The sequence below is a fragment of the Heterocephalus glaber genome, unplaced genomic scaffold, assembly GCF_053883595.1.
Source record: "Heterocephalus glaber isolate CG9 unplaced genomic scaffold, H.glaber_assembly_v1.0 deba00000331, whole genome shotgun sequence".
Classification (NCBI taxonomy): Eukaryota; Metazoa; Chordata; class Mammalia; order Rodentia; family Bathyergidae; genus Heterocephalus; species Heterocephalus glaber.
This window is the reverse complement of record NW_028258142.1, coordinates 58334254-58349944: the sequence shown is the minus strand read 5'-3', so window position 1 is coordinate 58349944 and position 15691 is coordinate 58334254. Positions and strand designations below refer to the sequence as shown.

Sequence of the window (15691 nt, the reverse complement as noted above, 5' to 3'; positions counted from 1 at the left end):
CATCTTGCTCCTTATAAAATGATGGTATGCAAAGCTGAAAGAATCCTTTTCCAAAGGTACGTTTCAGAGAGTATTAACTGTGGATGTATCAAAATTGCTTCAAAAAAGTTGAAATCAGTTTTGTGGGAAAATTTATGCAGATTAAAAAGCAGGCCTAGGAATACACTGTAAATGTCTTATGCAGTTAAGGAAACAAAAAGAGGCCTTGAAAATATTTATTAAGTGATAACTCAGTAATACATAGTATGGCCAATTAAGCACAAGGAGAGTGTGGCAGAAATTAATAATCAGGTAAAGAATATGAGGAGAAAGCAAGAGCTTAATGCTGACAAAAGAGGAAAAACACAGAGACAAAACCAAGGCTATAGAGCCCAACCATAAGCACAACACACGTGGAGAACAGATTCAGACAGAAAGACAATGTAATTCAAAGACATATTTTCAAGGATTAGTAATTTCATCTACAACTGCTGGACTTTAATATTACATAGTAAGAGCTTCGTATTTTCAGTGTATAATGAGGCATGTGGTTGGTAGAAAATATTTTATAAATGTCCATTGGGTCCTGAGTGACAATTACTTGGGGAGAAGAAAAGTATAGTACATATTAATTGGTGAAAATGATGGCTCTAAAAGGCAAAGAGAATGTCACCAATCTAAATCTAACTTAGTCAAAACCAACAATTTTATCCAAGAAACACTGTTTTGCAAATGAAACTGGTGAGGATATAACAACACATGACCTGGTGTAAGTTATACCTAACTTTGATACTAAAATTTTTGAAGCACGTCCTTATAAATTCTGAAAGCAATATAAACACCTTGCTTTGTCTCCATGTCAAGTAAGCTGGCATATAGCATCTTAAAAGTAACAGAAAAAGAAAAAAGACACTTTGCACTCTGAGATGAATCAAAGAAATAAGACAAAAAAAACCCCTAAAGACTCACCATGTCGAATTCTAGTCTCTAAATTATAAAGAAACCTTAAACATTTCCCTGAAAGTAGGATAAGTTTAATAAAAGAAATTTATTCTTGATGTTTGTAATTCTACTCTGAAGAAATGTGATGACTTTTATGGATATGAAAATCAGAGAAAACTGAATTTTCCATCATAAACAGATTTACTATAAAGTCAGCGATTTTTTTTTTGGTACCCGGAATTGAACTCGGGACCTTGCACTTGCGAATCAGGTGGCAGAACCACTGAGCTAAATCCCTGGCCCTGAAGTCAGCAATCTTGATTTTTTTTCTGCCTTTTAGTATCTGTACTTTTAATTAAGTAACTCTGTGTTTCCCAAATCTAGACTCCCTTACAGACCTTCTTTGAAAGCACTGTAAATTCTTCTATTTCTAAATGCTCTTTTCTGTCTTCCTTTCACAAACTCTTAGTACATAATCTAAATATACATAAGATATCCAACACATAAGCCAATGCTGAACACAAAAAAAGAAATCACAATGGTATTTTCAAGACTTACTTTGTAAGCTGAGCTAACTCAAATTCTAATAATCTCTTGGCTTCCAAAACAGTATTTATTTCCTGTTTCATCTGCTTTTCTAAGCCTTTTAAATTGTCTGCCTCAAAAGCTTGAGTCTTCAATTCATTCTGTAACAGCAGTCGCTTATTGGATTCCTGCTCCAACTGCAAGGTTAGATTCTTAACCTATGAATGAGCAAAATAATTAGTATCTTCAATCTCTTTTTAATTAATCAAATCTCCAAAACATTGTAATTTCTTATTCTAATAAAGAATATTAGTGTTCTAAGGCATCTCCATTGTTCTTTAATAATGTTTAATAATAATGATGTTTATAATTATTATTGTTTATTATTAAACATTATTATAGATTTACCATTAAAAGTCAAATCAATTCCTGAATTTCAGGTATGAGATCTCATATAAAAAAATTATGCTTTCTCTCTCCCTCAATCAGCATAGAAATCTAGGAATACAAAGTGAACATAAAACCCACTTTGGGGGGTGGGGGAGTTCTCGAAAAGTTATTTAAATCTACCTCTTCATTTATAAATGTTTATGTGTTCTAATCTACAATCCTCCAAAGCTTACAAAACTGAATAATTCCTTTCAAAAAATTAGTATAGTAATACCTCGTTCATGAACACTTCTGTTTGCAAATAATTCGATTCACAAACAAAAGTGTTTGGCAAAATTTTACTTCCATTCACAAACTCCACATAGGGTGACAAACACAACCACCGCTGTCTGCCCCACACAAACACAAATGTAGCCATCTTCTCCAAAATCATAAAGCAAATTAAGTTTGCAAACCAAACTACTACCATATATATTTGTAATACATAGTGATTATTCATTTTAGGGAATTAGTACATATATACCATATCTTGATCATTTTTGATCCTCCTCTTTCAACTTCCTATTTTTCCCTCTTCCCTCTTCCCCAAATTTCCTTCCTTATCTCCAAAGTCTATACTTCCTGTTTTCTATCGTCTCTTATTTTGCTCTTCAAATTACTTATATTTTAGGTTTCATATATAAAAGGAACCATATGACATTTAACCTTCTACGTCTGATATTTCACTGGACATTTGTTTCAAGACCCATTCATTTTCCTACAAATGACTTAAATTTATCCTTCTTTGTGGCTGAGTAATACTCCACTGTGTACGTAACACATTTTCTTTATGTATTCATCTGTTGATGGTCATCTAAGCTGTTTCCATAATTTCAAATATTTTATTCTTATAGTGATTGACAGTGTTTTTGTGATTTCCTTTGCCTACTTCTCTAATCCTACCACTGCCATTCTTTACAAGGTGATCATATTATTTGAATCCTTACCAACAAACTCCTTCACCTCACAGTTCTGTCTTTTTCTTTTGCTTTGGAGGAGTACAGATGAGAACACATTTAAACTTACTTTCTTCAGCTCTCACCTTAAACGTCACACCCACAAGCAAGATGTTCCTTAACTCTCAATTACTTGTCATTCTTGTAATTACTATTTTAATATATGTTTTTCCCTCTGGGCTATAACTTCCAAAAAAGTAAAGATTGTAGTTATTTACCTCAGTAACCCCAACTCCTAGCACAGAGTCAGGCATGTAACAGGTACTGAAAAATTATGTTTTTAAAATGACTGAACACTATTTTTCAAATTCTCAACATACACTCCCTCCTGTGAGCTAGCCTTAACAGGATCTCTACTCTTTCTTCTTTGTAGTCAATCCTATTTACCAATAGCAGATTAATTTTCCTAAAGGAATGTTTTCATCTATAGCTCTTACACAAGTTTTGAAACACCATAAAAACTTTGGCCCTGAAGTTTCTCAACATGTCTTTTCTTCTCTGGTCAGATCTGTTTATTTTTGTCCCTTACTTACCCATCTTCTTAATCACCCTGTACTTGCTTATCAGTATCTATACTTGGGAACAGTCCTACATTCAGTCTTACAAGTACTTTCTGAAACAAATATAGTGACTGGGAAGATATCAGATCCTTTCATCATTTTATCAGCAGCTTTATAAAAGTATACTCTGTGCTTTTTATCAGCCTAAATCAGTGAAGACTGCAGTTTAACTTTTTTTTTCTTCTTAGTCTAAGAGCAACGCCTCTCTTTGAGGTTACAGAATTCCTTACAACAAAGAGTTTATTTTTTAGCAGTCAATTTCTTCAGGGAAGGAACGATGGCATTTTAATACAGTTGTACTGTCATGATGCAAAATAGAACAGACACTATGGGGTGATGCTAACTGAAATAAAAATTCTAGGTGCTAAGATATGGATACATGTAAGGTTATTTTATTCAAATCTTCATGATGTTTAAATTACAAATAATAGCTCTTCATTCATAACTTAAAATGTTTCTTTTTAAAAGGTAAACAAAATTGGTACTGTTGTTACCTCATCCTCCATCCGTTCCTTATTTTCAGTCAAATGCTCCAGCTTCTGCTGAGCCTGTTTCAGATCAACATCGACCATGGAGCACTGCTTCTCAATCTGAACGACTCGATTTTCAGCCTTCTCTCGAGCCTTTCTCTCTTCCTTTAGTTTTTTTTCCATCTCTGACAGAAAAGTTACAAACATACATTTTTTTTTTTTGTACTGGGGATCGAGCTCGGGTCTTTCCACTTGCGAGGCAGATGGCGGAACCACTGAGGTAACTCCCCAGCTCAAACAAACATTTTTTAAATGCCTTTACACTTTTCACTTTACATAGTCTATAAACTGGTTTTAAAGTCTCTATTGTTTTTATCCTGGGAATTCAACACAGCCATCAATTATAGAAGTTCTAACATTATTTGAATAATGTATATGGTGAGAATCTCTAAAGGAAAAGTTATAAAACAAGATAAAGTAATAATACTTTCTAAATCTAACCCTTGATCAATGGTATAAGAGATCATTCAGTATCATTTTCAGACCAGAAGGTGAAGGGTATAGCAGGAAAGACAGTAGAGAAACAAAGGAGAAAAATAAAGGTAGATCAGGTATAAAAGCAGGAAAATATGAAGCCAGTTGAAAAGGAAAGGCTTAGGATAAATAAGAGAAAAGGGGCAAGTTGTTAGGATTCGGGAAGAGGACTGCGCTCTAAGATGAGAAAATAATGATGAGCAAGGAGGTAAGAGACCAATAATTAACAGAGAGGAGTTCACACCCACTCTTTCATTATTTCGTTGTCAACCAGGAGAAATGTTCACTTTTTAAAGCTAAAGGGACAAAAAAATGAAGAAGAGATTGGAGAAGTAGAAGCATGGAAGAAGGAACGGATGAATGATATAAAAAATGAACAGTTTCAGTGATATATAAATAATGGTAAGTCTCAAGTTGGGGATAACCCACCGAACTAATATTCATCACAAGTACAGTATTACTTAGAGTAAAAACTAAATCTGAAGTGGGTGGCTGTCTGAACTAGTTATGTTCAGGCATAATACTGCAAAAATACAAAGGAATGAAAAATTTGAGGGTACAAACAAGAAAGCAGATGAATTTACCAACAAGGTCCAGAATGGATGAGGGGGAAAAAAAGAACAGCTGAAAAACAGGGAGAAAGAGGTTTCACTTTTTTTTTTTACTTAATATTTTTTTAATTAATTATATTGGTACATTTAAGGTATACAATATAATGACAATCATCATTGGAAATTTGCATCTTTATATAATCCATTTTGGTTCTTATTTTTCCCCCTTCCCCTGCCCTCCCTTCAACCCCCCATCCCTCCCTAGCTACAAAGACTTTCTTTCCATTTTTTTTTCATATTAATTCCATTTCTTTGTTTCCCTGCCCCTACCCCCTCCCACTTCCCCTTCCCCTTCATACATTTTCTTCTCATTTCATATTATCTATTATACCTTTTAGTCCTTATTTATACTTTTGGTTTCTCACACTAGAGAAATTATTCGGTATTTACACATGTGTGTCCTATTTATTTCACTTAAGAGTATTGCCTCAACATGCATCCATTTAGCTATAAAGGTCTCTAGTTTCTCATTCTTTATGGCTGAGTAGTACTCCATTTTATAAAAAAAAACCCCACATTTTCTTTATCCAGTCTCCAGTTGATGGGCATTTGGGCTGTTTCCAAGTTTTAGCTATCACAAATTGTACTGCTATGAACATGGGTGCACATATATCACTGTGGTATGATTCTTTTAATTCTTTGGGGAAGATACCCAGCAGGCAAATAGCTGGGTCAAATGGGACTTCCAGTCCTAGTTCTTTGAGGTATCTCCATACTGATTTCCACAGTGGTTGCACCAGTCTACACTCCCACCAGCAGTGGAGCAGGGTTCCTCTTTCCCCACAGCCCCGCTAGCATTTGTTATTGCTTGATTTCATGATAGCAGCTATTCTTTCAGGGGTGAGGTGGAATCTCAATGTTGTTTTCATTTGCATCTCTCGAATGACCAGTGATGTTGAACATTTTTTCATATGTTTATTTGCTATTTCTACTTGTCTGAGAAATGTCTGTTCATTTCAGATGCTCATTTTTGGATTGGGTCTTTAAATTTGGGAGGTCTGATTTTTTTCAGGTCTTTATAGATTCTAGATAGTAGACCTTTATCTGAGGGACAGCTCAACAGCCAATATCATACTAAATGGTCAAAAACTGAAATCTTTCACACTAAAATCAGGAACAAGACAAGGATGTCCATTATCACCATTCCTGTTCAATATAGTTCTGGAAACATTAGCCACTGCAATTAGACAAGAGAAAGAAAGAAAAGGAATAAAGATAGGAAATGAAGAAGTCAAATTGTCATTATTTGCAAATGACATGATACTTTATATAGAAGACCTAAAAAAAAAGGAAGAAGACGACCTGAAGAACTCCACTAAAAGTCTTCTACACTTAATAACCAAATTCAGTAAAGTAGCTGGATACAAGGTCAACACACAAAAATCAATTGCTTTTCTGTACAAAAAAAACAGACTCACTGTGAGAGAAATGGGGCAATCAATTCCTTTCACAATAGCACCCAAAAAATTGAAATTATCTAGGAATCAACCTAACAAAAGAAATCAAAGATCTCTATTCTGAAAACTATAGCACTCTGAAAAAAGGGACAGAACAGGGTATCAAAAAATGGAAAGACATCCTTTACTCCTCAGGAAGAAGAATCAACATAGTGAAAATGGCCATACTTCCAAAACTGCTATATAGATTCAATGCAATCTCAATTGAAATCCCAGCAGCATACTTCACAGACCTGGAGAAAACAATCCAAAAATTCATTTGGAACAAGAGACCTAGAATAGCAAAAGCAATACTAGGCAACAAAGACAAAGTAGGTATCACAATCCCCAACTTGAAACTGTATTACAAAGCTACTGTGATAAAAACAGTATGGTACTGACAAAGAAACGGACCTGAGGACCAATGGAACAGATTAGAAGATGCAGAAACAACTCCAGACACATTTAGCCACCTCATCTTTGACAAAGGAGCCAAACTCCCTCACTGGAGGAAAGATACCCTCTTTAATAAATGGTGCTGGAAAAATTGGGTTTCAACTTGCCAAAGATTAAAACTAGACCCATATCTCTCACCACGCACTAAACTAAAATCGAAATGGATTAAAGATCTAAATATTAAAACAGAAACGCTAAACTGGCTGGAAGAGAGGTTAGGAAGAGCTCTTGAAGACACTGGTGTAGGAAAAGATTTTTATGAATAAAACCTCAGTCACCCGTGAATTAGCACAATCAACAAGTGGGATCTCTTCTTACTAAAAAGCTTTTGCACAACAAGAGAAACCACCAACAACAGTGTGAAGAGACAACCCACAATGTGGGAGGTTTCACTTTTATAGAAATGCAACAGTAGTAGAGTAAGGAAACTAGAAGTTAAAATTGTGATTTAAAAATACAGTATTAAAAAAGGAAAGCATTCTTTTTCTAGGTTACAATTTATAATACTACTATAAAATGTTTTGATCAAAACCAAAATTTTTCTAGGCATTTAAAGAATCATACACAAAATATTACTGATACTTACCACACATTGCAACAGACTTTGCCTCTTCAATAGACTGATGTTTGTCAGTTAAACGAGCTTTGGTAACTTTGTGTTCATTCACCTCTTGTTCTAACCTTTGTTGTAATGATTTAAGCTTATAGTTTAAATCTATCTCTAAATTGTTCTTTTCCTGTAAAATTGAAATGAGAATCATGTAATGAACTGTGCAATAAGCACATGGTTAACTCTTGCATTGGTTAATATACTGCAAGAGATAAATGTCTTACTTTCATAATCATAAAATATATAGCTAAAAGCAAAACGTCACCTTTTCTTTACCTGCCTCCCCTCTCCCATTTCAAAGATTGACCGTGGCTGATGCACCGCAAGGTGCACCAGTGGCCACATTCACAATGATTCACTGCTAGGATCACAAACAAATACAACATTCCTTTTATTTTTTAAAATTATTGCCACTACTTTAAAAAATATTAAATTATTTTTATCTACATTTGCATCTATATTCATATTTACTTTGCTCTGACAAAAGTATCCCATAGCAAGTCAGTGAGACTGGAATGGAGAACAAGTAAAAATGTATTCCATTTCTGCTTGCATACCTTTATCCTTCCTTCTTCTATACTATTTCCACATTTATACCAGCATGGCCATCAAACATCTATCCTAATTGTTACAAAATATGTCCACAGGCCAGGGATTTAGCTCAGTGGCACCACGCCTGCCTCGCAAGCACAAGGTCCTGAGTTCAATCCCCAGTACCAAAAATAAATAAAAATTAAAACAGAAAGAATTGTGCTGGTGATTTAGCTCAGTGGTGCCGCCACTTGCCTCACAAATGCAAGGTCCTGAGTTTGATCCCCAGTACCAAAAAAAAAAAATGTCCACAGGACAAGATCAGTAGCAGCTTTTCTGATGATCATTTATCTGACATTTTGGGGAGGCACCTAAAAAGTGGAGACCTAGGTCTGCAAAATGTGTTTCATCCTTTCCCAAGCATGATATGTAAGAGAGGATAACCCATGACATTTGTGGTTGCTAAGAAAATTAAGTGCAAAGGCCAGTCAATTATTCCCCTTTCTATTTTCCTAACTTTTACTAGCAAAATGGAGTAAAGCACGTATGGTCTAAAAATACTTCTGTATTTTCCTTCTTTAAAAGACTTTACAATGAAAATCAGTACTTCCATCTTATCCATATATGAAGAAACTAGGGAAAAAAAATTGATGAAGTTTTCCCAAACCAATTTGTGATAATCTGTAACATTCTCAAAAGTACAAACAAAACAATATAGCAAGGGCCAAGGATTTAGCTCAGTGGTTTCACTGCCTGCTGCACAAGCGCAGGGACCCGACCGAGTTCGATCTCCGGTACCAAAAACAAAACGCTATCAAGACACTAAATAAGACACATACATCCCCCCACACACCAGTGAACCAACCAAACATAAAAACTTTTAGATATAAAACTTCACAAACATTAGAAATGAATGCTATTTTATAAAATGATCTTATAATCTCTGATAACCAGTATTATCTCATAATCGGTACATGTTAAGCCATTTACCTTTTCTGAATGATTAAGCATGTCTTGAGCCTCTTTTCTTTCTTCTTCTACTCTTTCAAGATTATGTTTGAGATGCTTCACTTCCTCTTGTAAAGATGTGATTCGAGCTATCAAATGAAAAAACAGTTCAAGTTCCTTGTCATTAAAAAAATGTCTTTTTGTTCAGAACATTTATTAAAATTTTGGAAATGTATTAAATTTTCTGATCAGATAGAATTTATTAAGTTTTCTTGGTTGTATACACAATAACCACAATATACAGCAATAAAAATATCAAGAGTAACTTAATATTATGTAACACATATCCATTATTTTACAAGTGGTCAAAGAGGACGAGGCCTAAGTATAGGCTAGAAATCACACCCAAGTCCTTACTGAGTGCTCTTTAAAAGTGACACCCGTTAGATAATTAAAATGAGTATTAAATGTTATGAATGTACCAGACACTCTTCAAAATGTCTAATAAAATTGCTCAAACTTAATGGAGCCAAACCCCATTTTTATAGAAAGTGGAGTTTTAAAGAATTCAATTGTTCTAACAATGCTTAATTTTAACCTACCAGGGGCTCACACAGGATCTGAGCAATAATCATTAATTGCTGCTAAGGGCAAAAAAGAGAGCCAGACTTTATATGCTTCCTAGTGCCTAAATACTAATACTCAAGTATTTCTGCCAAAGTCCTACCAGAAACAAAAAGCCTTTAGACAGGTCAAGATCTAGATCCAACTCCCAATTGAAAGTACTACAGGAGAGGACTGAAGATGTAGTTCAGCAGCATGGCACCTGCCTGCCAAGTGCGAGGTCCTGAGTTCAATCCCCAGTAGCAAAAAAAAAAAAAAAAAAAGTAGTACAGGAGACAGAGAAACATATAAAATCAGTAAAATTCAGAATGAGAGATAGGCAAAAAGCTTGATTTTGAGGAGGGGGGGCACAAATATCAGCAATGACAAACTACCATGAACAAAAAAGGAAAATGTAAATTTAATAACTTAAGGGACATATTAATGAAATATAATGTGCAGACTTTGAATAGATTCTAATTCAAGCAAAATAAAAACAAAAATTTGTGAGAAATTGAGAAATCTGAGCATTGACTAGATATTTCTTAATATTAAGCAATCATCAGCTTTTCCAGCTTTGATAATATTGGGGTTTTTTTTTTATTCTTGTTTTTCAGAGATACTGAAATATTTACATTAAATGTGATACCTGAGATTTGCTTCAAAAGAACTCAAATGTCAGAGGACTGTGGAGGGGAGGTAGAGGAATAAAATGACACAAGACTGGCTACCAGACAACAGTTGAAGCTGGATGATGACTACACAGAGGTGTCATTATGGTATTTACTTTGATACAGGTCTGAAATTCTCCAACATAAAAACTTAAAGAAGAAATCACCCAACTAATACTGTAGTTTTTGTTTAAAACAACTTTTTAAAATGGTTTATTTTTAAAGTATCTTTTACATTTCAATCAGAAGAATCACTGAAGTTAATAGATGAAAAGCTTATCATTTCAATTAAAATTTTCAATCCTCCATGACATTTTGATCTCTCTCTACCCCTTCATCTTCATTAAGCCTCTATGGCCTTTGGACGCTTGCATTCTCTGGAATGGCAGGCTGACTGATAAAACTATTCCACATGTTGGCAAACTTCAAGGCCACAGCCTGTGTTGATAAAAACCTGAAACCAGTTTTTTCATAAGGAGTTATAAAAAACACAAAAAAATATGCAACATAGATCATATGAGGTCCGGTGAGCCTAAAACATTGACTATCCGATTATGCTTGGGAAGTCTCTCTCACACACGCAAAGCCCACATAGAGGACATTCAATGAGGGACTCACAATCAAGACTGTGACAGAAACCCAGCATCCTGAACTGAAAGAAATTTATACTTGAAGGGCCTAAAATTTCTTAAGGACTATAAAAGACTAATGTAAAAATTGTGGGGTTTTTTATTTTAACAATATATAGTTTTGTACTGAAGCTCACATAAATTGTGTGCATTTTTAAAGAGCATGTGAGGTTTGATTTACATTCAAGTTCAAAATGAAAAGAAGCACTGAAAAAATATTAACAATATTTTGGTGTCAATTTTAACTCTAACACCTAAAAAACACATTCAATTAAAAACCACCGTTAATGAGCACATGGATGATGCCCTCTGCCTTGGAAGCAAGCAATTCAAAACTCAGTCAAAACAGGAGGCAACAAAATTTTAGAATTCAAAAATTTCCAGAAGTAACCTAATCTCCATGCCTTTAGACACAGAAGGGAGATGACACTTTCAGACATCTAATATACTATATAAAAGGACCTAGAAAACTTGACTTTAAAGAAGTATGAAGCAGGGCTGGGGATTTAGCTCAAGTGGCGTCAGCCTGCCTCACAAGCGCAAGGTCCTGAGTTCAATCCCCAGTACTCGAAAGAGAAAGAAAAAAAAAATATGAAGCATTCCTAATACACACACAGACACTACTTTCTTGGTGATACTCAGTTTTATTTTAAGCCTGGTGCCTGAGGAGGAAGACTGCACAACACTCTTCAGTTAGGAACCAATGGGAGATCCTAATTTCTGTCTCCATAGTCACAAGAACTGACCTTGACCTCTCTCCACAGAATTATGGCTAATCATCAAGTCCCATGAGACCCAAACTATGCTCCCATCTGTGACGAAGGTTAAAATGCAATCCCCTTCTCCCAACAGACCTCTTTTTCCTGAGAGGTCTGGCAATGTCCATTTATATCCATTTTGAGTAGGTAGTATGGCTCCTGTCACTACCAGGAACAGAAAATGGTGTCTGAGAAGTAGGTAAAGGCAGACGTATTTTGCAAACAAACTGAATGTTATTTACCATTTTAAAATGGTTACTTTATTCACTGCTGGCTTTTCTTGTTGTTGTTTTTTTTTGAGACAAGGTCTTGCTATGTAGTTCAGGGTGGCTTTGAATTCACTACGTAGCACAGGCTGGTCTCGAACTAGTGATGATCTACCTGCCTCAGCCTCCTGAGTGCTGGGATTACACACTGAGCCACCATGCCTGTTAGTTGTACTCAATCTTCTGTCTTTTAGATTCACAATGACTGATGATATGTCTGGTCCTAACCTTCCCAAGTACCTAACTCTTTATTTTAATGGGGTTCTATTTCTGCAATTGGATTTCTATTTCTACTGACAATTCATGAGGAATCCCCATGATTTAAACAATGCTAATTAATACCCTCTGCCTCAACTAGTCTCACTGTAAGAACTTTATAAATGGGGCAAGTTTTTCAATTAAATTTCCAGTTAATGTAGCTATAAAAATAAAAAAAATACCCATACTCTGTGCCTCACAGAGTTGCCTGTGAGCGTGCAGGAATTACAGTGACACCAATAATACAGGCCTTGTCCTGAAAGAGAAAGAATGCTAACCATTTCTATTTCACTGAAGTCATTTTCTATATGGTGGTACTATGATCAAAAACTTATTGCCTTCTATTTAAAACTGATTAAGATGGTAAATTCTATGTTATTTTTAAAAACAGAATTAATAAGAAAGAAGAACAAACACTGTATGATTCCATTTATATAAGGATCCTAGATGTGGCAAGCAGGACGGAGGTTACCCAGGGGTAAGGGGGGACAGAATGGTGAGTTACTGTTTAATAGGTACAGAATTTGAGTTTGGGATGGAAAGACTTCAGGAGATGGAGAGTGACAATTACTTAACAATGTGAATGTCATTAATCCCACTAACCTGTGTACTCAAAATGATTAAAATGGAAATTTAATGCTTTGGATATTTTACTACAATAAGAAAACATATTACTGCCGGGGATTTAGCTCACTGGTTCCACCGCCTGCCTCGCAAGCTAAGGACCCAAGTTTGATCCCTGGTACCAAAAAAAACCCCACAAAAAACAAAAAACATATTACCTTGAAGTTCTCCAATCATCTCAGAATCATGACCTCTGTCTCTCCGTTCAGCTTCCAACACAGCTTGAAGCTGATAGTAATCCTTGTCTGTTTGTGACTTGGAATTCTCTAAAATTCTGTTTCTCTCTTGCAATTCTCTGTTCAAGGACTCTAGCTGACTAATTGATTTGCTCATTTCTGTATGACTCTTCCTTAATCTTACAGCCGTATCCGATTCTGTCCTAAGTAAGTCATTGGCTTCTTCCAGCTATTAAAAAAAAGCAAGAAAATAGAATCTTAAACAAAATATCATCAAACTTATTTTAATTAACTATAATTTTTTTTGCTTTTTTGGTTTTTTTGTACCAGGGAATGAACTCAGGACCTTGCACTTGTGAGGCAGGTGCAGTGCCACTGACCTAAATCCCCAGGCCAATTAACTATAATTTTTTAAAAGGTGCCTCATTTGAAAAACTTACCTGCTTCTGTAATTGTGCCAGCTTCTCATTAGCAAGCTGTGAATTCTGACTTACTTTCTTTAAGTCTTCCAATTGATCCTTTAATGTAGAGACTAGAAAATGAATATATAGATATTAATTTTTTATTAGAGGAAACATAATATCCCTCTTTTAAATCATTTTTTTAGATTGTAATAGCTAAATTATGTCCCTCCCCACTTCCAAAACCAAATTCCATCTGAGAAGTACTTACATTTAAAATTCATCAAAAAGCAGAGCACCATTTTATAATACAAAGTGCAAAGAGTGATGATTTGTTTCTGTTGGAATATCTCAAATTCTTTTATTCCCTTAATAAGATCAATCTATTAGTATAATGCTATAAAGCTATTTTTATTATATATTTTTGAATAGTACAATTGGATAGTTCAGTCTGATAAAAATAGTACTACTGGGTACTCCACCCACATCATAGTCTTCTCTTTGACTGGCCCTTCTTATCAGCAACAATTATTACTAGTTTTGTTTTTTTGGGGGGGGGGTACCAGGGATCAAACTCAGGACCTTGTGCTTGCAAGGTAGGCGCAGTGCCACTGAGCTAAATCCCCAGCCCAATTATTACTAGTTCTTGTACAACTTTCCTAAAATGGTCTATGTACAGATATCCTAATACTGACCCAAACATATACTGAGCCAAACACATGTATACACACACATGCATGTACATATTTTTGCCTCTCTAAATATACATGCATATTTAAGAACATATAAATAAGCACTGTTTTGAATACAAATGATCTGTAGTTTGTTTTTATAAAAGACACATCTTAGACATCTTTTTTAACAGTATATAAGGAGTCCTTTAAAAAAAACTGAATGGTATTCTACCAGATATATAAAATTTTACCTCATCATTGGTTAATTTATATTGTTTATACATTTAAAAAATTACATAAGATTGTATGCACATAAGTAAATATGTAAAACTAAAGAAGAAATAAAATCACGAGGTCAAAGGGTACAGAAAACTTGTCCATATAACTGGAACACTGGTCCTAGCACATGAAACCCCAGGGCATAGTTAGGAGGGCGCCCTCTTGTGCAGGGACACCCCCCACCTCTGTGCTGCAGCACAGGTCCTATTCAAGGAAAGCCTCGCTGTGGTGGTCTTTTAAATCTGCTTGTGGTTTATTTCTTGAGTAATGCGGGCTCAGAAGGTTCTGTGAATCTACTCAGGGTTCTTACTCGGAGTAGTATGGACAGAGGGGGGGAAAAAAAAGAAAAAGAAAAATTCTGGCTTAGCAGTTTTCATAAGTGGTACCTGTTGGAAATACCTGGGAAGCTTAAAGAAAATACTGGTGCCCAGGACATGTATCAACACTAAGTAGATTAGAATCTCTGGGGTGTCAGTATTAGCATTTAAATCTTTTCTAGAGATTCAGTCTGTACATAATGATAACAGTCACTACTCTAGCTAAATACTACTTACTATTGACTTTACTATGTTAGAAATTTAACTGGAAGCTAGGCATGGTGGTGCACGCCTGTAATCCCAGCACTTGGGAGGCTGAGGCAAAAGGGTTTCTGGGAGTTAAAGGCCAGCCTGAACTACATAGTGAGATCTTATTTCAAAAAAAAAAAAAGAAAGAAATTTAACTGGAAATCTGAGTTATTTAGTTCATCAGATATCTGAAACATTGTGGTTTAATAAATCTATCATGGGCACTTAATTTAAGAAAGCCTCATGAGAAAGACCTAGACGACAGTGTGAGACAGAAATTCTAGGGACTAGACATATAATTCAGTGGTACTACATTTGCCTAGAAATTCTACATTTTTCAAAAGTACCAATTTACCTTCATTTTCTACATTTCTCCTCTTCTCATTTTCCTGTTCAGCTTTTCTTTGGTACTCACTAATTCTATGTTGTAATAACATTTTATCCTTCTCAATTTGAGACACTGTAGATTCTAGATTTCTTCTTTGATTTCCCTGAAATTAGGACAAAAGTTAACCATTGCAATTAATATTTCTTATCATTTATTTGAGGGAGTATTGTGTTCTTAAGAAAAAAGCAAGACAAAAACTTAACATGGCAATCCCCGGTACCAAAAAAAAAAAAACAAAAAAAAAAACTTAACATGGATTTTTAAATTTTCAAATCAGTATCTCCTAATAATGACAACTTTCTAGTAATAAATGGAGATTGTATGGGCCGGGGATTTAACTCAGTGGTTCTGCTGCCTGCCTGGCAAGTGCAAGGACCCGAGTTCGATCCCGGGTACCAAATAAATAAATAA

At 35.0% G+C, this 15691-nt stretch overlaps 1 protein-coding gene across 5 annotated transcripts in view; it reads right to left on the bottom strand.

The window, feature by feature from the left end:
* Rock1 (Rho associated coiled-coil containing protein kinase 1) overlaps positions 1-15691 on the bottom strand; it is a 127572-nt gene that overhangs the window by 34244 nt on the left and 77637 nt on the right. For all 5 annotated transcript variants that reach the window (XR_015442439.1, XR_015442440.1, XM_087189851.1 and 2 more), the window contains exons 14-20: positions 15248-15383; positions 13413-13504; positions 12955-13201; positions 9030-9136; positions 7485-7635; positions 3886-4046; positions 1480-1664 (exon numbers count right to left, since the gene is read on the bottom strand). Coding sequence is in view for 3 of the 5 variants with exons in the window: in XM_087189851.1 (XP_087045977.1) it covers positions 1480-1664; positions 3886-4046; positions 7485-7635; positions 9030-9136; positions 12955-13201; positions 13413-13504; positions 15248-15383 (1079 nt within the window). In the remaining 2 variants the exon portion in view is untranslated. The remainder of the gene's footprint in view (positions 1-1479; positions 1665-3885; positions 4047-7484; positions 7636-9029; positions 9137-12954; positions 13202-13412; positions 13505-15247; positions 15384-15691) is intronic.